General features: G+C 43.6%; 1 protein-coding gene across 1 annotated transcript in view; it reads right to left on the bottom strand.

Moving 5' to 3' along the window:
• syde2 (synapse defective 1, Rho GTPase, homolog 2 (C. elegans)) overlaps positions 1 to 20,453 on the bottom strand; it is a 56,530-nt gene extending 36,077 nt beyond the window's left edge. Inside the window, exons 1-3 of the mRNA XM_073476158.1 lie at positions 18,297 to 20,453; positions 9,211 to 9,512; positions 8,044 to 8,440 (exon numbers count right to left, since the gene is read on the bottom strand). Of these exons, the coding sequence (XP_073332259.1) occupies positions 8,044 to 8,440; positions 9,211 to 9,512; positions 18,297 to 20,346 (2,749 nt within the window). The 5' untranslated portion in view covers positions 20,347 to 20,453. The remainder of the gene's footprint in view (positions 1 to 8,043; positions 8,441 to 9,210; positions 9,513 to 18,296) is intronic.
• Positions 20,454 to 22,162: the final 1,709 nt, after the last annotated feature.

The following is a 22,162-nucleotide window of genomic DNA, read 5'->3' as shown; positions in this document are numbered from 1 at the left end:
TGTATCTAGTTTAAACTGGTAATTATTTATTATATGAAAGCACTACATGTCAAGGCCACACAGTACTATCCTTATCAACTGTCAGTAGAATTGTATCATGTTGACACGACCCTACAGTGATTGTTTAACTAAATTCTGTAGTTTAAATTTATAATCATAATCAACAGTTGTCAAAATTAGTTTTCAGAAGTTTTGAGTTTTGACAGGAATGCTGCAAACAGTTCAAACAGTTAACTGCATTGAACACACATTTTTATCATCTTTTGTGATTATGGTTGTATATACATGCCAAATTGGTTGATTTATCAAATTTTAATTAACTGAAATGAAATGTCATCTAAAGTATCAACAATAAAAAAAAAATTTAAAAAAATCTGAGCAACCAAGAATTCTATACAAAAGTCTGGTACATCACAGTTTATAATATTTAAAGGATAAATTCACCCAAAACTGGAAATTTGGTCATTATGTACTATTTTAAGTTTCTTGGTCCACAAAAACATTTCTGGAGCTTCACAGCAAAACAGAGTTGCAGCATTCTCCTTAACAACTGAAGTAGATGGGGACTTGTTTTAGGTGTAAATACAAACAAAAATGGTTCCTCACAGCTCGTCAGACATAATACCAGGCCCCAAATCCTAAATTGATTTGACAATTTGTTACTTACTACTTTTTTTAAGTTTTTTTATCCTTAAAAGCAATTCCCCAACTATACTTCAGTTGTTTAGGAGAATGCTGCAACACCGTTTTACTGTGAAGCTCTAGAAATGTTTTGTGAACTACGAAACTTCACCTGACTTTCCATCAACATGGAGATGAGGAGAAAATCTGATTTCATGGACACATTCTGGTTTGTTTGGGGGTTCAATACGTAGTCCTAATCATAATATATATACTGTATACGGAACAATATAAATATTATTACGATAACGATTTCAATCACAATGTCAGGCCATATGTGATACAACACTTTCCACTGGAGCGTAAAAGACCCTTTGATAGTGAGAATCAGTGTCCTTCTGTTGTTCCATTTATTTGATAATGATCATGAACTGGGTCAATGTCCACCATCCCTGGAAGGCAGATCTGCCTCTGACAAAGTTAATGACTGTCGCTTCACACACACACACTTACAAACACACATGCAGCTGTGTCCTCTGAAGGCTTTGGCCTTGTGGCAGCAGCCAGGAGAGTAACGTGACACCTTGCTAGCCGAGGTTCAGGGGCGATGGTTTGACACCCAACCCTCCAGGGCCATGTCCCGGGGTCAAAGGGCAAAAGGTCCGCATTTCTCTGGGTGACACCTGAGCTGGGTAACTGTGTCCACCCCCAACACTTAAACACGCACATGCACTCAGCATATTACTGCGCCACAAAGAGAGAGTGCATGTAAATATGCGTGCATAAACACACATACACACACATGCCCTCCCTGACCCTGCAGCCCTCCTCGGGCACCCAGCCACTGACACCTCTTAACAAAGCCCAGGAATTTACGACGAGGGCTTTTCACAGTGCTGTGGCACCAGACAGGTGCAGGAGGAGGGTGTGTGTGTGTGAGGGACGACCTGATACTTATCAAATATTCCTGATATATGTTTCTACAATACAGCCAAAATGTCACTCGAGCCAGTAGTCGGATAATGTGAAATGAATGTCCTCCAATAAAACAACAACAATGTGTATGTGTGTGTGTGTGTGTGTGTGTGTGAGACAGACAGACAGAGATAGACACTGAGCATACTCTGATAAGCCTTGAAGCGGGACAATAATCTGCCCTCCCTGATTACCCCTGTAAAACCACTTGGATTCACGTGTGTGTGTGTGTGTGTGTGTGTGTGTGTGTGTGTGTGTGTGTGTCCGTACAAGCATGACTGCCAAATGTGTGTTTTAAATGTAAAAACAGAAAGGAGCAGGGTGTGCTGACAAACAAGGGGAGTGTAAATAAAGCGGTAAATGGGATACTTGTCCTGTAGTTTCTTCACTGGGTGACCGAGGCCGGCCTCTGAGCTGCTTCCTCTCCTTTTGGCTCTAAATCATTCAGTGTTGGAAGGCCTTTCAGGGGCCGCGGGAGCCCGGCCGTTTCATTACAATGGTTACAAAACCCCTGCTAATATATCCAAGCATGCAGGCCTTCTCACTAGCACAACATGGCCCCCTGCCAAAGCCGCCCTCATGTACCCTAGCTCGCCTACCACTGCAGGCATTCCTGCTCTGCTGTAACTCAACTGACAGAGTGGCTGCTAATTCTAGACAGCCTGCAGCCACACCGGCCTCGCTGCACCGCCACGATCCAAACAACAAGGCACTAACAGCTCTGTCATGAGTGTTGACAAATGACTTTTGTTAACCTGGAAGCAAGCCAAATACATATTCAGTACACAACATTTAATGAAGATACCATCTTGATGTAATGATTCATTTAATTTTTTACAATGGAACAAAGTTAAATTACTTCCTTGTTGCAATAAAATACAATCATTATGTAAAAAAAGATAACCTCATAGGATAAACGTGCAGAAATAATTAATAATTTGAAGAATGTCAAACAATGAAGGGTTTCTGCAGCATTTAATAGTGGAGGCACTGAGGTGCCTCAGCTGTCTTCAAATTTTTTGAAATAAAATTTAACATCAAGTCTATTAGGCTGCAGGGAGAATGAGCAGCAGTACAAAGGCTGTTTAATTTGTGAGGTGGCTGTTTAAACTGTCTAGTTACTATCAGGGCTCAACACTGACTTTTTAAAGCGGTTGCCAGGTTGGCCACCAAGTATCAGCTTTTGGTTGCCATTTTCGGTCACCTTATATTTCAAGTAACATGTCAGCGTAGCACTGAAAATGTGACATAAAAGAATGGCTTTTATGTTGTGTTTCATCTGATACTTGTTAGCATGTTATCAGTTAATGTGTCCAGCTTCAAGTCTTGGTTTACAAAACACCAGCAGTACAGCTGTTTTTATGATCTCCACATATTTCTCAAAAATGAATACAGAAAGTCGTTGGTTGCTTTGCCTTTCTCTAAACCAGATGCCTGTGTGCACGCAAGGAAAAGCACTTTATGTTTTTGTGCTTTTGTGCTCTCCACTCTAAAGGCAGCTACGTGTGCACAGTATTTGAGTTCAAGACAAATTTTCCTACAGGTATTATTATTATGGTATGGTATGGTATGGTATGGTATCATATCGTATCGTATCGTAATTGGCCAGTTTCCCAAAATATTTGCCAGTGAACACATGGCAACCGTTACCATCGAGCCCTGTACTTGGACAACAAGATGATAAGCATCTAAAATCTGGTTGATTTAACTCAGCTTGGAAAAAAAGGAAAATCTTCTGAGTTTTTACAGTCCAAACAAGGTGCTGATGTCAAACAACAGTGATATGAATCATAACGTGATTATAACCAGTTGAACACAATTTTTGGGCCGTTTATTACTGCAGTTGAAGTTATTTTAAAAGAGTGATTCACAGATTTAGCACCTCTCTGAGAGAACAGTTCTTGTAACCCTGTGTTTGCTGGTTCCTGCTGCTTCAATGTGAGAATTTGCTCCTTTTTTTAAAAGTAACTTGAATATCTTTTAGTTTTGGACTGTTGGTCAGACATAACAGAAAAAAGACATCAATTTGGGTTCTGGGAAATTGTTGTGGGCAGTTTTTACTTTTTTTTTTTTTTTTTTTTTTACAATTTAATTGAAAAAATATTTAGTAGATAAATCAATAAAGAAAACAGTTGCTAGTTGCAGCCCTAACTAGTAGTGCTTGGGGTTATAAATGTCCTTAGAAAGCCTTTCATTAAACACACAACCAACTTAAGTTCAGATACTATTGTGACCCCCCTGATGCATTCATTCACTTAAGAAAGTATGATGCGTTTGTGTAAAAAGAAAAAAGTTCTTTACTCAACAAAACAGAGAGCAGAACAGATTTCCACAGATGCTCTTGTGATGAAATGAAGAACAGACCCGAAAGAAACAGCCATGAGGAAACTATGCAGGCTGAACCTCACATCTAGCGCCAAGCTAAAGAATCTGCTCGGGTTTTGAAGTGCTGTTCTCACAACGTTGCTCCTCTGAGTTGTTGACTTCCTCCAGACCCAACCGCGCAATCGTCAGCCCAGATTCCAGGTTTCAACTCAGAGGCTTGAACTCTCATGTAACTTTAGCAGCCGGGGCCAAATTCTCAAACGCAGCAGCCAGCGTGACCAAAACAATCCCCAGAAATAGCTCTGATCCCATTCTGAGCGCTGGCCAAGTCAGATTCCCCAAACAGGCACTAAAGGGAACAAGAGATTGGGAACACACCGAGCTCACCACCCCCAAAGTCCATCAATCATTATTCTCCATACAAATAGAGCATTCAGATGGACAAAAAGTCAGTCAATAGGCAGCACACGAGGAGTCTGGAGTGTATCCGGTGAGGGAAGAAGAACCAGCCAGCCGAACAGAGGAAAGCTATAGTCGTAAAGAGTCATCTACATCTGCACTGCTTCATTAATTCAGCAGACGCTCTTATTCATGCTCAATCAACGAAAGGCCTGTCACATTTTTAGCCCTGCAGATAAAGTGGAGTCTGTCTGGGCTCATATTTATGAAGAATCTGAAGCAGAAGACAAAAGATGGGACTAAAATAGTGGAGTTCAGCACTGTGGCTGCACTCAAGAAGCCATTATTCCCAAAGAGGGAACATGTGGCTACATTTGTAAAAATGTGGCAAGCTAAACCATGGTGTGGTGTCTTAAACACACATACAGTTGATACAGCTCTCTGTGGTGGCAGCGATAATGTTACAACCAACAAACACGTTGTTTGGTGAGGTTTAGTTTGGCACAGTTTTTCCCATTCTGCTTTCGTGAAGCATTAAAGGCTACACCAATGTTTTTGCAAGTTTAAGCGAGAGTTGGCTTTTTCATTCCTTACTAAAATGAAGCCAATAGCTGCCTGAAAAATGGGAAATACATTCAAAAACACACTGAACTTCATAGTATTCAAACTGGTTAGCTGGGATGCAAACATTAACCAAATTAGTATGCTGACTTATGAAAAAGCAATAGGCAATAGCAAAATAGCAATAGCAAACTGGCTTACAGCTACTGATTATTTAAAACGGTGGCTAAAATGAGATGCTACGAGTGCTCGGCCAATCAGAAATGGTCAGTGCTCAAGGCCCCACCACCAAAGTTCCTGTACTGTTGGAAAGACTTTAAAGATCTTCATTTAGACGCTGGAAACACACTGAGTGTCTGCAAAGGTTCCTTGTCCCTGTAGGGAAAGCTCTGCAGTGGAAGCGTGACTCTGTAGTGTCATTATTTGCAAACTCGAACCTGGCAAAGCCTCATTCTGATCAATAACCTTCCAATCACTGAAGATAATAGATGAAAATGTGTGCTATAGGACACTTTAAATGCACTTATTTCAGTTCTAAGACACACACAAAAAACTGGGTCCAAAAATGTCCAGTTTGACTGAGAAATCAGTGGAAAAGAAACAAAAGGTGTCATTGAAATGTTGTTTTGGTAATTATCCATGTGCCCAAACAGGCCCAGTTTGACTGTAGTGCAGAGATGTGACACTGATCACCCACAGCAGGCCTCAATCCCTCCCAACCAGTGTGGCTGGAGGAGGAGTGCAGCGTCATTCTGCAGCCAATACATACTGAGTTAACAGCAACCACAACACACACAGCAATGTCTGGAGGTACAAGAGGTTTCTAACTAAAGGTGAAGAAAGAAGGAGAAGCCTTCCCATCTTTCCTTTAGATTTTAAACCAACGTGCCCACAAGACACACACACAACACAACAACCAGTAATAAGTGTTTCCTCTTTGATGACACGTAGCCGGGCTTATTGCGCTTTCTTGTTGCAGTGAAGTTAAGGATGGCGTCGCCAAACCCGCAGGAACCAATTGCAAAGTCAACAGGCACTGGGGGGGAGCAGTTCCGGAGTGAGAGGGAAAAGAAAAAATAACTTCAGCACTTCTTATTTTCACAGCAACCAGTCGCAGGAGCTGCAAAGCCACACTACCTCAGACCTGCTACAGAGCACTCCCATTAAATCACATCTTGTAAATGAGGCTCAGTTCTTTGAAAGGTAACAAGGTGGTGGAAAATGAATCACTGCTGGAAAAAGGTAGACAGCTCAGTTATTATTTTCTATTCACAGAAGCTCAGAACGAGATTTGTTCTAAAACTGCTGAACAAGCTGAAGTCCAGCCTCCAAATATGTCCACTCATCTGCTTACCCAGCACAAACGGCCCTAATGACACCAGCACATTTCATCTAGACTGCAGAATAACCTATCAAAAGGTGCAGGCAGAAATAGCCTGAATTTAATTAGCCCTGTGCACCATTATTAGTGCCTCTCTGGGCCGGTACACTGAGACTCATTCGGGACTGGTTTAATCCTAATCCTACAGGGAAAGTCTCTGAGGACAGAGAGTTTTGCTGAGCCACACGTGATGTCAGAGAGAGCCAGAGTTTGACGCCAGTCAATGAGGATCAAGGAGTTTATCAGCCGCCAATCAAACCTGTGACCTTGTCACGAACAGATTTGTTTTGGGAGATAATGCGACACCTCAACAAGTTAAGATTTTCCCACACTGACAGACACAGTTTGTGTATGTGCTGATCGTTTGGAGCCCTGATGAAGACCTAACAGTCGACACATTTGAACTTTTAATGATTTAGCCACGACAATAAAGACTTTTTAATATTTCTTCCTTGTTTCTTGATACTTTGGTTTTTGAGTGCCTGGATTGTCTTTTGAATCGCCCTTTTCTCCTGTTTTCTAAGTGAACTCAACACAATTTTTGCCTACATTGTGTTAAATAGAGCAACCAGTAATGCTCTCTATTTTATGTGCTGATTGTTGTTATGAAACATGGAAAAACTCCATCCTAAAGTATATTCTTTCATTTACAGGAATCAGTCTCAAGGACTTGTAAAACTGTACTTTAGAGTGAAAAAAAGTTATCTCAAGCCCTCATTCCTGCAGTAAAACTGTGACTGTGAACACTAAAGCTTATAAGTATTAGATTTCCCTCAGTGTACCCAAACTACTCGGCCCCGCTTTGTGCTCCTACAACTAGAAATGGCTGTTGCGTGCCACAGAAAACTGTTGTCAAAAGTTGTAATTATAGGATCAGCTCAAGATGTGCCAATTGGTTGAAACTACCATGTTGCCACATCAGAGAGAACAAAAAGTCGGAAGTTGGAAAAAACAGGCCGAGCTTATTAAGAGACAGGGAGCCCTGTGCTGGCTGTCATCATTATACCGTCGCTGTAGACCAGAGTTGTCAACAATTTCCACGCACAAAAGTAAAAAAAAAAGCACAGGGAGAGCAATAAATCATTTACAGTAGTCCTGCTCTTCATTGTTGTGTTTTTTTTTACGGAAGCTTTCAAGGCAACAGGACGTTTATTCAACTGAGGGCTGAAAAAGCACCGAAAGTTTACAGTCCTCTGTGTGAGCTGCAGTCACAAGTAAATGGATATTGTTTCCTCTGAGGAATGCCAGTTCTGAATTCCTCCTGGCTAATGTCTGTCTGAGTTTAACTAATGAGGGACACTGATATGGAGTGATATGATTAGACAGCCACAGCTCCTGTCTGCTCCGATCAAACAGAACTGAACGAGAAGACATTGGCACACGCCGGTTACGTTTGTTTTAGATTTAAAGAGGAATTTTGGATTTGAAACCCAGCAAAGCTCTTCTTTTTTGGCACTCTATCATCTTAAACTTTACACCAAAAAATACTTAATACATTTCTGAGTTGAGCTAAAGTTAGCCAGGAATTACTTGCAGCTATATTGTTGATCCTTTGATTAGGAAACACTTTCAACAATAGCTGTAATTAGTGCTCAAGGTGTGCACGACCTCAAAAATCTGCCGAGGGTGACTGGCTGAGAGACAAAACGACAGACAATAATTGGCCCTCGACATCAATCAAAAAGACTGAATTAAAACGTATACAAGGGAAGCAGAGTGAGAGTGAGCGGAGGTGTGTATGAGGTGTGTATAAGGTGTGTATGAGTCTTTTTTTGCCTCACCTGTTGCTCTGCTGGTGGAAGCCCCCCCCTCCTCCTGAGGTTTGCACGCGAGCATCTGTCTGTGCAGATGTAGAGCCTCTGTGGAATGTACAGCATTCCCCTGATTCCCATCTCCTGAACCGCCGCAGAGGCTTTCCCCGAGTGCCTCCGGCCCGGCGCCGCTGCCGCCCCCCAGGTTCCTGCCACCGTGACCCACATCCCCTCCCCGGCTGGGCCTCCTCTGGGGCTCCGCTCGAGGGGGAACCAGAAGCCGAACACAGGGTCGGTGGGACATCTCCGGTTCCTCATCCTCAGGGATTGGGTTGTACCAGATTTCTCCTTCATCGTCGGCGTCGTTCTCCTCGGCTGGATCCACGCTCCGAGGGTGAGAAGACACTTTAGCCTGGCTGATGTTTACCTACATCAAGACAGCAGCCGATGTTGAGCATTAAAAAAATGTGAAGTTAGCATGCTAACCAGCTAGCCCAGACAGTGCAAGGCTACACCAACACTCCCATTGCTCCAAGCTCCCAGTCTCTAGCTAATTGGGCCGATAGCTACATGGCTAACTGAGCTAAGTAGCTGTCGGTAGCTACAATTAGCAGCATCACTCTGGTGATTTGCTGCCTCCTATAATGTTTGGAGTCTGTATTCAACAGGTGGCTAATTCTTCATATTCATATTACACCTCTAAATACAAAGCTAAACCAGCATCCAGTTAGCTTAGCTTAGCATAAAGAGTAGACAAAGCCTGGCTTTGTTCGTCTAAAGCTAACAAATTAACATTTTACAGTTTGTTTGTTTACTCTGTGTAGAAAGAACAATTTGTGGTGTTACGAGGGGAATAATCTGACACGTAACATCCTGAACGACACACAATTTGTAGTTTTTTACGCTTCTTTTATGTACAAAATAAACAAACGTGTCATTCGTGAAATTTAAAGATGCTGCTAGAATACTTTCAACCTTTGGACAGAGTCAAGCTAGCTGTTTCTCTCTGCTTTCAGTCTTTATGCTGAGCTAAGCTAACCAGCTGCTGGCTGTAGCTTCATATTTAAAACAGAGACATGAGAGAACTATCAATCTTTTCTTGTAACTTTTGCCAAAAAAGCAAATAAGTTTACTTCAAAAATTCCTGAGCTGTTCCTTAAAACTCATTGTTGTTAACAGAGAGACCTCGGGGCTAACCTGAGGCAGGTGCAGGCGAGCCGGCCGTGATGGGGCTCCACCTGAGGGTCTCAGGTGGTCTGGAGAGGGACTGGGAGGAGGTGGCGGCTGGTGGGAGACTTGGCCGCCCTCCTCCTCAGCTCCCAGCATTCCCTGCAGCTCGTCCTTGGTGCAGTGATTCTTTCCGAGTGAGCTCTGCTGCAGCCAGTTGCGCTTCTTGGAGACTGTGATGGTGGTGAGCGGTGGTCGCCATGATGGAGACTCACTGGGCCGGCCCACCTCGCGGCCATTAGCGCAGGGGGCTTGGACATTCTCAATGAAAGCTGAGGGAGCGATGGGAAGAGTTACAAGTTATTGCCAGAAGACACGCAAATGTCATCTGATTCGCATTAAAAAGCAACTAATCATCATCACGATCATCATCGCTTAAGCAATTATTGAACTGAAATGAAGGACTGAATCTGATGATTGATCTCAGACGAGTCGTGTCCTGTCAAGCTGAAGAAGACATCTGTATCAAGAAACCACAGGTGAGGAAACACTGATAATGCCATTAGTATTTATAGCCTCTCATCTCTTCTCTTATTCTTGTCTCTGCTTTATAAAGTCATCAAAAAGAGCCACAGCCTTTGTCTCATTTTATTTTTATATGTTTTATAACTTTTGGATACTGTGATTTAGTTTTTATGACCAAAGTCAAACTTTCAATCACACTGCCACAGTCCCCTGGAGCACCTCCCCCCCCTTCCCTCCTCAGTGATGCTTCGGGAATATGTGGGCTTTGAATTCAAAAGAGATCAGAGGGAGACGGAGGGACTGAGCTCACATATCTTCCATCACAGCAACTTTGGAAAAAAAGAGCGAAAAACCACTGGCATTACAGCTGTGAAAATAGAGCGGAGAGGGGAGGATGCGTGACGGTAAGTACAGCCGGTGGCGATGCAGTGAAAAAGGACAAATAATAGAGACGGTGACGTGGTCACTTAATGCCCCAGAGAAAGCATTAAAGAGTGCCTGCATCGCTCCGAGTGTGTTTGTGGATGTTGTGAGAATCTGTTTCCCTCATAATCAAGAAGCGCTTTTGCAAATCATCTGACGTGCTTTTATTTTTACAAGCGTTGATGAGCAGATGCAACCAGAGAAAAACAACCTCTGAGCATGTGCGTGTGTGTGTGTGTGTGTGTGTGTTTGTGTGACAGGGCCGGTAGGGTCTTGCTCTAACACGTACAGCAGGCTGGTGTAAAAGACTGTTTTGATCCTCAGCAGCTCCCAGACGAGCCCCTCCACATGCTATAATGACAACTTCTCCTTTCCTCAAGGAAATGCATCTTCACGCACGCCATGTAACCAAATTACAGACTAGAATGTTTTCACTTAACGAAATCGAAATCTAACACAGGCCGTCCAGTACGTGCATGTGTGAATGAGTCTGAATAAAGCAGGGGTTTTTTTTTCTTGTTTTTTTGTAAATCCGGAGCGGCGCAAGAGAAAAGAAGTCCATTAAAAAATCACACGGTTCAAATTACATAACTTCTACTCAGTCGATTGAGACTAAGGTGTTTTTTTTTTCTGCTTGGTTGCTTTTATTGACAAAGCCTTGATCGTGGCACCGAGGGAGCAGAAGCCTCCACTGGGATTTACTTTTCCCTGAAAGTCAACCAGCCTCTCTGAAGAGCCTCTCTCTGCTTTCCTGTGATCTATGAGGCAACTTTATAAAGCTATTGTTGACTTGTAATAAATGCCGCCGTCTCCAGAGCCTCAAAATCCCATAAAACCCCAACTTTGGAGTTTCTCTCACCACAACAAAACAAGTTTGAACTTTATTTCTTTTTAAACTTTCTTGACTTTTCTCTCCACTTGAGAAATACAAGTATGATATAAAGTGGGATGAAATTGAATCTGTTAGGGCTGCCATTCCTCTGGGTTCTGGCTGATTATATAAGACACTGCCGAGTATATAAAACAGCTTTCGGTGGCAAGAACAGAGGCCACATTTAAGACATTCCTAATCTCCGAAAAAACAAACAGCTTGAACTACAAAAACACGACCCATCGCAGCCCCCCTGTCATCTGTTTCATTTTAATTCAAACACAGCGCTGGCAGGATGAAGCACATCTTTAAGTATTTCTTCCTTTCTGCTCTGTTTAAGTTGAAGACGGTTTCCTGCCAGAAACGTGTTTGTCAGACCTGAGCCAGCCCTGTGTTTGCATTAGCCAGGATTAGGGTAGATGCTGTGTTTGAGGGCCTGGAGCTCAGTAGCTGTAGCATGCAGCGACTGCTGAGTGAAGGAGAAACATACTGCATGTTTCTGGTGATATACTGAGTCCAACATGTGTAGGCCAACAGTTGGCAGGCTATAATAATCTGCTATGGTTTGTTCTCACATGGTCTAGCCTGGAGTTTTTGTAACCCTTTAAACTCTGTCTACAAGCAGTGTTTTAACTTAAATCTACAGTTAAGTACATTACAACAGTAATTTGTTATTTATATACCTCTGTCATGACACGTAAATCAGTAATTAGTTTGTAAGTCTGAGCCGCCGCTCTACACTCAAATGACAGCATGGCTGTTCAAAGTATAGTAACGTAGTCTTTCTGTATGTGTTAACGAACGGGTCAACTGTCAGAGAATGCAAGAAAGACAAACTTTCCCAACAATATAAAACAAAATGCAGCGCCTCTTATGCAACAACCAAACATAGGCTACTAGCTAGCAGTTAGCTTGTGTTACACACAAAAACAGCTCACTCCTCGCTGCTCAAGTGTTTCGGCTAATTCACCCATTAGTCCTCGGCTACATTTAGCTGGCATTTCAAGCTTCAATTTGAGATTATTTACAATCTGCCATTGGTTGCTTAGTAACACTATTTACACAGAGAGACATCATTTTGCCACGTTAGCTAACCAGCAATTCGTCCGTGGTAGCAAGCAAGCTAACTTTAGCTAACATAAGCTAAACACACAATACCACAATATATTTCACATGCTTTGCAGTAATGTTAACTGCTACTTTGGACTGTGTGTTGAACTCTGAGTGTTGGTGGGTGCTGGATGTTTGTTGACATTAGCAGACTCCATTTCTTAGCTAATGTTCTATTGTTCGCTATTGTTGCACACTTTCGGCGTTGAAGGGGAGTGGAAGAGAGGCACGTGGAGGGAGCCGCACAAACGTCACCAGTTTTCCCTGAAAAACCGTTGCGAGTCCTACAGATCAAAATCAATCACAATCCGGCTGTTATCAGGCGAAGGAAAAAGTCTAATTTTTTCCCTTCACACATTGGCAAAACAAAGCAATTCATGTGTGTAAAAAACATTCTTACCTATAATCCCTTTAAAAGATATTTAAGACCAAGATATATACAAAACTCCAGGCTCTTCAGCCTATAATTGATATCTAGCAGGGGAACTCTACACCAGATGAACAACATCAAATGAGGCTTAACTGATACTTGGATTTAAAGTCACTTGGGCACAGATACAAAGACTACAAATAATATAAAATCATTTGAACTACAACACACATAAGAATGAAATAGCTCTTGGGAAACGTGGATTATTTGAGAGCAGGCAGGATGCTGGTTCGAAGACAACTCTGGGAGAGAGGGGAAAGATTTTTGAGAACAAGACAGATGAAAACTGCAGACTCTGCCACCAACGCTCAAACTGGTAACGCGAGACTGAAGAGAGGTGAGATATTGTGCATGGAGTTGTTGTCAGCATGCCATCTTCTTTAAGGGGTCTTTCATAGCTGGAAGAGGAAGCGTGTTCTGACAAGAGCGGCATTCCAGACATCTCCTTCCACTGTCACACTCCTTCACCAGGAGTAACACAAAGCAACAGCAGGACACTGCTTTGACTTAATAAGTCAGATTTCAACCATTTCACTGGTGTCAAGCCATCACAACACTCTGAAGCTCCTCTCAGATATTATTCTAGCTGATGCAGAACGTCCAACCTGATGCTTTTCTTAAAATTAATCTTCAAATTACAATACGTAGTTGGTGGGGGAAACTGTTTCTATAAGATGTCTAAAAGTTTAAACTGATATAATCAGACATTTTGTCACTTAGAAGCAAAAACACAAAAAAGACGAATGCTTGAAGTGACGGAACATTTAACATTTATAGAAATTCAGTTTGTTTCACGACTATTTCTTGATTAATCTATTAGTCGATCGTCAGAGAATTAAGTGGCAACTGTTTTAATAATTGATTTATTAACAAAAATGTTTCTTGTTCCAAGTTCCAGCTTCTCAGGATTTGCTGCGTTTCTTTGTCTTATGTAACACTAAACTGAAAATGTGCATTAGGTCATTATGATCTCCATCTTTCACAAAGTTCTGATCTTTTTAAGATCAAACAACTAATCTTAAAATCCAGAAAGTAAACTGCAGAATAACTGATTGTGAAAATTCTAATTTGCATGTGTTTATGTAAAAAATGCAGGGAAGGCTTATCCTAAAGTGAAACCCTTCAGAATATCCATTGCAAGAGATTTTCTGCACCTTATATTAATTCAAATTTTCATTTATACCACCAACATATAGGTTTCCGGGAAGAAATAGTGAGAAAACAGCCCCTTTCCCCATTTGGTTGTCATCTGGCCTCAGAGCCCGATGACCATCTAACCTTCTGCAACCACAACACAAAGCGAAACAGAAGGCCCCGTCGATTAAAATTTCCATAACGGAGCTAACACAGCCTGGCTCCCTGCGCCGCGATGGCATGAAGATGATGTGTCCGGGGCACGGAAAACTCACACCCCTGACCTGAAGGTAACAGATGGCCGGAGCACATAATACAAGGGTGCACGTCTGTGTGAGAAAATAAAGAGAAAGGGAGACAGAGAGGGAGATAGGTGGACGGGGAGGAGCGATATGGGTTTGTCTGAGGTGCTGAGAGGAATGCAAACTTATAAAGGAAAAAAAGCTTATTTCCTGGATGTGCTGGTGTGAACCTGCGCCACGTGAGCCTGACAGTAAACCCAATTATCTTCGTGTCTAAATCTTCTGAATGACTGAATCTTTTTCTCCTCTAAGACAAAACACTTGATCCACTTTCCCAGAGGCTTTTCTTTTATTTCCTGAATTCCTTTTGGCTCCTCTTTTGATAAGTGCAAAGCACACACCAGCTAGTTTTCTCTCCTCCACACAGACAACACTTTGTGGTGTATACAGAGTGTCTTCCCCCCTTCAGAGGGAATCTTTTGCTCTGTGCCATACATTCCTGTTGACACGCATTCATATGGAAATGAGGATTCTCAGTGTAGATTTTTCTCTTCACACCAATGCAGAGCCGAAATCGTCCAGGGTTGCATCACATGTCAACACTTGCATCCCGTTGAGGCATCCTGGCAGCGCAGCCTGCTAATGCTGATGCCACTTCCTCCTCGATGCGTTGGCTTCCAACCATTCTTTTCAATGTTGCAGCTCTTTCTGTCCCGACTCATTGTGTCTGTTTAAAATCTGATAAAAAATGCTTCAGCGGAGGGACCACACAATCTAAAAAAGGGACATGGACTCACAGTGTGACCCAATTAGGTCGTGAACACTGATAAAAGTAAGACAAGTCATTGAAATGCCCTTCAGCAACACTTTGTACAGTAGCTCTAGATAAAAAGCTGCCAGTTGCTTGTGTTCGCCCGGACACTGTTTGCAGACACCATCATGTGACTCATAAACCATCCTGGTATGAACCCTGATGCCTCGAGTTTCTCCTCCATCACCTGATCTGTCTTTAGAGGTACCATCCTCCATAAATCTGTCCAAGTACAGACACACCAGACAAGACAAATGACTGTACCTGTGAAACTGAAAAAACTACTCAGCAGCTCAGTAACAAGTTTTTTGGCACAATGCAGAAACCAGACGCCACATCGTTCTGACATGACTTGACAGCAGTCAGGTAGGATTATATTACACCTGCACTCGTATCTCATTCTCTAGCTAATTTGAATCTACTGAGCAGGCAGCAATTAATGTATTCACAATGTTGAGCAATACTGCACAGTAATGTACCAAAACATGAGCAGGTTCAGCTTCATAGTCTGTTATATTTAAAGGAACGCTCAACATTTAGGGAAATGTGTCTGTTTGCTTCCTCCCATTTACATAAAAAGTGATACTTCTGACAATCAGCTGACAGTTTGCTTGGCTTAGCACAATTACATTTTACATTTTAAAACGAGTCCCCTTCTACTTCAGTTGTTTAGAGGAATGTTGTTGCTGTGAAGCTTCAGAAATGTTTCCTGGACTACGAGACTTCACCCGACTCTTGATCAGGTGAGTAGATAATGACAAAATGTTAACTTTTGGGTGAATTTTTCCTTTAAGCTCACAGTTACTGACAGCACCTTCATATTCAACAGACAGATATTAGGTGGTGTCAATCTTCTCATTATCATTTTCATCTATAAACTATAAACTATCCTCTTACAAGCTTTCGTTGAGGAGATATCAAGAGCTAATTAACTTTTTCCCACAATGTTCCAAAGCCTTCAGTATTTCTGGGAATGCAAAGAGGGCATGATTTTCCTGTTAGTGTGAACCACAGGACTCAAGTAAAGAATAAATAAAAGGAGAGAATATCTGCCTCCCAGGAGTGGATCTCATACTTCTGTTTGTGGTGTCTATGGCTCAGTCTCAACATCAGCTTTGACTGACACACCACTCCTGAGTTCAGATCTGGCCAAAACATAATGCCTGGATACTGTCTGCCTGCCGGCAAGGCAATCCTCTGCCACAACACAACAAACCTATAAATCCTCCAGCAGCAAATACTAACAGGCACGCACACACTGGAGATGTGCATATGCATGCTCACGTGCACAATATCCCTCACACACACACACGGAATGACACTCAGCTGTGGGTGATAATCAACATGATTTTTTTACACAGTAATTAAAGGACGAGTCAGGACAGAAATAAATTAGCTGCAGTTTAATTAAGCCAATAGTTTGCACTATGACTTCATAGAGAGATTTCATTTCCAAGTCAGGGGGGAGGAAGAGGACTATTTCTAGAGATGTATAAATATTTGCATAAATCAAGAGAAGAGCCCTAAACTCAATGAAGAGTTTCAAGCCAAGACAAGCAATTCACTGGAGCTTTAGAGAGCTTTGGTATTTCTTTTTTTTTTTTTTTAAATGGCTCTTTGTGAGGCGCTGAGAGGCCCACAGGGGCAAGATAAGCCCAGCTCTGACCTTAATAAATACTTAATCGCCCTTCATTTTGTTCATTCATGGCGAGGAATTAAGTGACACAACGCAAACAAAGTTAAACAACAGGAATGGCATCCGAAATATTCAATCCAAAGTCTCTTTAAAATGCAAGTTACCATGGAGCTGTCCAGAGCAAACGACTGGGGAGGAAGGCAACATGACATCCCACCCCCCCACCCCCCCTTTACTCTCAAACAAACACACACACACACACACACACACACACACACCACAACCGCAGAGAGTAACTGCAGTGGCTTCTCCCCTGCTTTGGATTCCCCTGGCCACAGCTGTGGAAAGGTTCAGTGGGGACAGAGGGGAAAGCTGAACAAAATGAGGGGAAAAACTGAGAATCAATGGCACGAAGAGGAAACTAATATCAAGAGGAGTACTGTCTGTACTCTAGCTAAAAGAGGTAAAAGTTGGAGCTATGTTGAGCCAACAGCGGCTGGAAGTCAAACATTAGAGGCCTTCCGCTCAGCAGCCTCACAGATCACACTCTATTTCTAGCAGCACAGCACACTGACAGTCAACAACAGCCTGCGCACATGGCAGCTCGTCTATTTACTCTGGAAAACACTGTCAGAGCAACACACGCGCTCTCACGCACGGAACACTTTCATACAAAAATGAAAAATGTCTTTCGATCCGCACAAAGACATTTCCACACGCTGTGCAACAAATGTCAATACAGAGTTCTCTGCACAGGCAGCTTCTGAAGCCTGTGATTGAACTGGCGAACTGCCCTGTTTGCAGTCAGTTCAGGGCAGCACGGACGAAAAGTGCAAATCATTTGCTACAACCAGGCACTAACACGGTGAAATGACAGCTTAAGTTATGTGCAATGTAAAGTAATAAATGTAAATGCAATTAAAAGTGTAGGGTTGCAGTGATATATATCGTTTTCAAGGTATACTGTGGTATGAAAGCTGACGATTTATATTTCATTTCATAGTCAAGTCCTGTTTTCATTCAGGTAAGGGTCGTTCCGGGAAACCATGAAAATCTCATACCACTGCAACCCTACTAATGAGAGGGTAAATGGACCTTGTGGTGAGATTATTTTTTAAACTTCAGTTTGCATCTCAGCTTTCAGATATCAATGAGTTTGTCTTGGAAATGCAGGACAAACGCCAAAGTGGACGAAAAGTGAAAAGTGGGTATCTTGAACATGCAATTCCATGACGAACTGGGCATCTATCTCCATCTGCTGAGGAGGATTGGGTGAAATGACTGACATCGATATTAGATATTATCGAATATCTCGATATTTTCTGTCATACAGGATATTTTTCACTACATCAAATATCGAACAGCTGTTACGGCATCTTCAGGAATTTCATTTTGAAAAGAAGGCATGTGACTGAGGGTACATGTCGTTTCTATGTGTCACCTCTTCCTCTCAGTGGTTTCCTGATACAGATGTTTTCCTGTCTTTGCACCACATTAGAAACAGAACATCATTTGTCATTTTGTACATCATCAAAAGTCATTCACACGCACACAAACCCACCACCAACACCTTAGAAAACACCACAACAGCTAGCAGAGGAGAGTGAGTTAGTTGTTACTGGACTACACTGTGAGTGATCCCACCTACGGCCTGATGTGCGATTAATTCAGTGTTAAGAATGCACCTAAATTAGTGTGAAGGAACAGAACCCGCCACCGGTTAGAGAATCTTGAAAAGGAAAGCAAAGAGGTCTGAGGAGTCTCGTCCCTTTGCTTTGCATCCAGAAGAGGAGGAGTGCAGGGTGGACCGCCACCAGACGGAGTTTACTATGAGTGGAGGAGGATGACAATAATCAGACGGGAGGAAGGAGGGTGAGAGGTCTCTGATTTAGAGGATCCACAGGAGCTGGGGCCACTCCGTGTAGCCTTCCTACCTGGTGACTTGACTGCAGGTGACTTGGCCTTGACAGGTTTAACCCCTCGGCTGGACGTCTGGGCCCCTGGTTTACACCCACCGGGGTTAGCCTGAGGGCAGGAGCGGTCCTGGCTGTGGCCTCCTCCACGAGGCAGAGATGAGCCCTCAATGCGCTGCTTCATCTCAGAGGACAACAGCCGCCCCTTTTGCATCCACTCCTGCATCTTGTTGACAGTGACACCGTGGCCCTTGTTGACAGAGTTGGCTCGCTGCGCTCGCACCTCAGCCAGCTCCTGCTTGTGGTCGTGACCCTGATGTGCTGATGCGTCAGCGTTGCTGTCTGACGAACCTGTGAGGCTGTTGATCGAGCCGCTGCTCTCATTGAGCTGCCCGCCGCGGTCTTCATCACCACCAGCATCTTGCAGCATCTCGTCACTGCTGATGGCCTCGTAAGGCACCCGAGGTTCTGTCAGCTTTTTACCCTGTTTTGTCCCTGTGGCCCCTAACTCACCACTGATGTCTGGACCCTGAGCCCCAGAGGCCTGAGCACAGAGTGAGGGTCTACCTGGGTACCTGATGGCTCCGTCACTTGCAGAGCGCTGTAAGGCTGGTCTCGTCTTTGTCAAAGACAGGTTCACCATACTCTTACTAATCACCCTGCTATCTTTGAGGCCTGACTCGGGGTTCCCACTGAGGCAGAGCAGGAGCGAGTCGGTGTCAGACACCTGCTGTGGGCTGTGGTCGCCTCCTGACGACCAGGAGTCGCTGTCCATGTTCTTGGCGGACAACCTGGAGCACAGGCTATCCCTGGAGTGGCTACTACAGGAGGAGGAGGCCTGCTGCTCAGTGAAACCACCACTAATCTGTTGCACATCCAGGTTGATATCATTCATAGCATTGATAAGGAGGTAATAAGCTTCTTTCAGCTGGTTCCTAAGCCTGTCTGTTTCCTGGGCACTATTGCCATCATTAAGCTGTCCTTTATCCTGACCGGGCTGAGGCAGCTCTGCCACCTCTGCTCTATCATCACTTTTTGTTCTAACAGTTTCATAAAAAGGCAGAATTTCGTTATCATAATAATCCTCATCCTCGCTGTCTAGGGTGTATCTGAGTGAGCCCCCCGTGGCGCACAGGGATGCCATGTTAATGTCGCATATTTCTAACTCTGTGGGGAAAAACGTCGGGCTCTGCAGAGCGCCAGCAGTGCCTCTGGTGTCCCCTGCGTACTCAGGCTCGTAACTCTCAACATTTCGGATTAAAATGTTTTCCTCCGTGCTGCTTGACGCACAGTTTGGATGCACGTGTGCCGCGCAAACCGGCGAGTCTGTCTCCAAAGTTTGGTTGTCGTTCAGACTCCAGTTGGCGTTGTGTTCATGAGCAGCCCCTACGGTCCCTGCCATGTGCCGGGTCTGTCCTCTGTCTCTGGGCTCTGTCACATCACTATCAGCGGCACTAACCGGGCCCTCTGCTGGTTTACCTTGTGGCTCGACTTGTGCTCGGTACAAAACGTGATTTGAATTGTCCCCAAACCCGATTGAATCCCCGACGCTGCACTGCCGCGGGACCGAGACGAAGTGCTTCCTCTGGACATGCGGTCCTCCGAGCGTAACCCCCGCCGATAACGCGATTTTGCCACCAGATCTGGGCCCCTGGTGGCTCCCGTCTCCCTCCCTCCTGACCGCGTGTCCCCCAAACTGGCCGGCTCTTTGAAGTGAGACCCCCAGGAGCTCCTCATTAACCCGAGCCCTGCCCCCGCTGCTGCGCTCCTGGGGACGCGCGCCGGCCAACTCCGCTGCGCGGCTCTCCCGCACTACCACAACCCCCCCGGCTCGCACCATCGCCCCGTCAACACAATTCTCGTACGTACTCATTCTCTCTGTCGCGAGCAACACTACCGGGCGAGCCTCGTCGGAGTCTCGCTGCGTATGCAAAACTTTTTCTTTACCTTCTCGGCCCCCATTCGCCGCCGCCGCAGCAGCAGAGCCGTATCCACCGCCGACCGTCGCTCCTTTCTTGGATTTCTTCCCCCGGAGTTTCGCTAGTAAAGTCCTCCGCAGAGGATCAGCCATTCCTTTCCTTTGCCCCCCTGTTAAGTCCTCCCGGTTTCTTTCAGCACGCTGGCTCCAGAAGGAAAGGGCCGAGTGGGTTCTCCTCGCTCGCCGCGGTCAAAGCTCGCCGGGCGGACGGGCTCCTCTCCATTCTCCGCTGTCACCTCCGCTCTGTCGCCTCACTCACTCCTGCTCCCTCTGCTGAGCTGAGCTGCACCACCTCTCTCTCTCCCTCCCTCCCTCTCTGCTCCACACACACACACACACACACACACACACACACACACACACACACACTGTGCCCTCCCTCCTCCCTCTGTTTCTCCCTCTTCCTTTCTCTCTAGCGCCTCACCTCACCTTCTCCTCATGTTTGCAGCTCAGATGTTTGGAATATTTCCTGCCTCACAGTTCACTGACCCCGCGCGTAAATTATCCGGAGAAAATTGCATGACAGCGCCTTCAGAGGTAAACTCAAATTAAATTAAAATAGGCTAACGGAAAAATTAATTTGTAGGGCTAAGACAAGCAAACATAAATCTTATGTAACCAAACATGTGACTTTAGCCTTCAAGGTGCCTACTTAAGTTTGAACTGATGGCGTCATTAATGCTTAATGCTTTTTAAAGAAAATGCTCATCACAATTAGGTTACCAGGTGATTTCATCAAATTGTTTTGTTCAGCAGTCCAAACTCAGAGATGTAATGTAATCCATTACTTGACTAGTTGGTTCAGCCCTACTTTAAAAATCAGTAATAAGCCTGATTTAAAAAAAATACTTTGGTTGCCAGGTTGTGGAAAATCCTTTTTGCTGTTGTGTCTTCTCCTCATAAATAAAAGTTAAAGGATAAGTTCACCCAACAATGAGAATTCAGTCATTATCTCTAGCTTAGATGAGTTGCTAGCATATAATAACATAAGAAACTAATGACCAACAACTGAAGTAGATGGGGATTTGTTTTAAAGTGTAAAAAAACAACAGAAAAATTCACAAAATGTCTCCTTAAAGCTCTTCCAGTGTAATCCAAGTCTCTGGAAGCACCAAGATCCCAAATTAAGTTGGAAAAATGTTATTCACACCCTTTTTAAAACTGAAATCTTAACTGTAGCTGCTCAGCAAAAAGTGTTGCCATTCATCGCGTCGGAAGTGGGTGCACAAACTTGACCGTGCATTGAGGGTGTAAATTCGGTGTAAATTTTATGTGTTTTCAGCTGTTTTTTTAACATTTTAAAACAAGTCCCTATCTACTTCAGTTGTTTCGGAGACTGCTGCAACGCGAGTTTTGCTGTGAAGCTCCAGAAATGTTTTGCGGACTTCGAATCTTCACCTGACTTTCCATCAGCATGAAGGTGAGTAGATAATGACTGAATTTTAATTTTGGGGGGAACCTATCCTTTAATGAAAGTAACATTGAATAAGTCATCAGTTCTTCAGTTACAAATATTGATAAAATCATTGATTAAAGGTCATGAGTTTCTTATGTTCTTATATACCAGTAACTCATCTATGTAATATAATGGTTTCAACTCTTTTAATAAACCACCAATTCTTCAGTTCCATAGTTAATTTGGGTCCATATTCTCTGCAGCTAAAGGTCAGAGGCCAGGTGGTCTTTGGCGTACTCAGCAGCATTTATTAATATACACTTTCACATTTAAATACACAGATAAATACTTAAATAAATAAGATGGTGGACGGGTCTTTCTGATGAATTAAAGAACTTTAAGGACAACGCAAGTGTCCTGCTGGAGGAGGATAAACATCAGCCACAACCTGGCAACCAAAACGTTGATCTTATTACTGGCTTTTAACTGTTTTGTAAGTTATGTATTAACCAC

This window comes from Pagrus major, chromosome 11 (genome assembly GCF_040436345.1).
Source record: "Pagrus major chromosome 11, Pma_NU_1.0".
Classification (NCBI taxonomy): domain Eukaryota; kingdom Metazoa; phylum Chordata; class Actinopteri; order Spariformes; family Sparidae; genus Pagrus; species Pagrus major.
The sequence above is the reverse complement of the archived record's forward strand: the minus strand, read 5'-3'. Positions and strand labels throughout refer to the sequence as shown.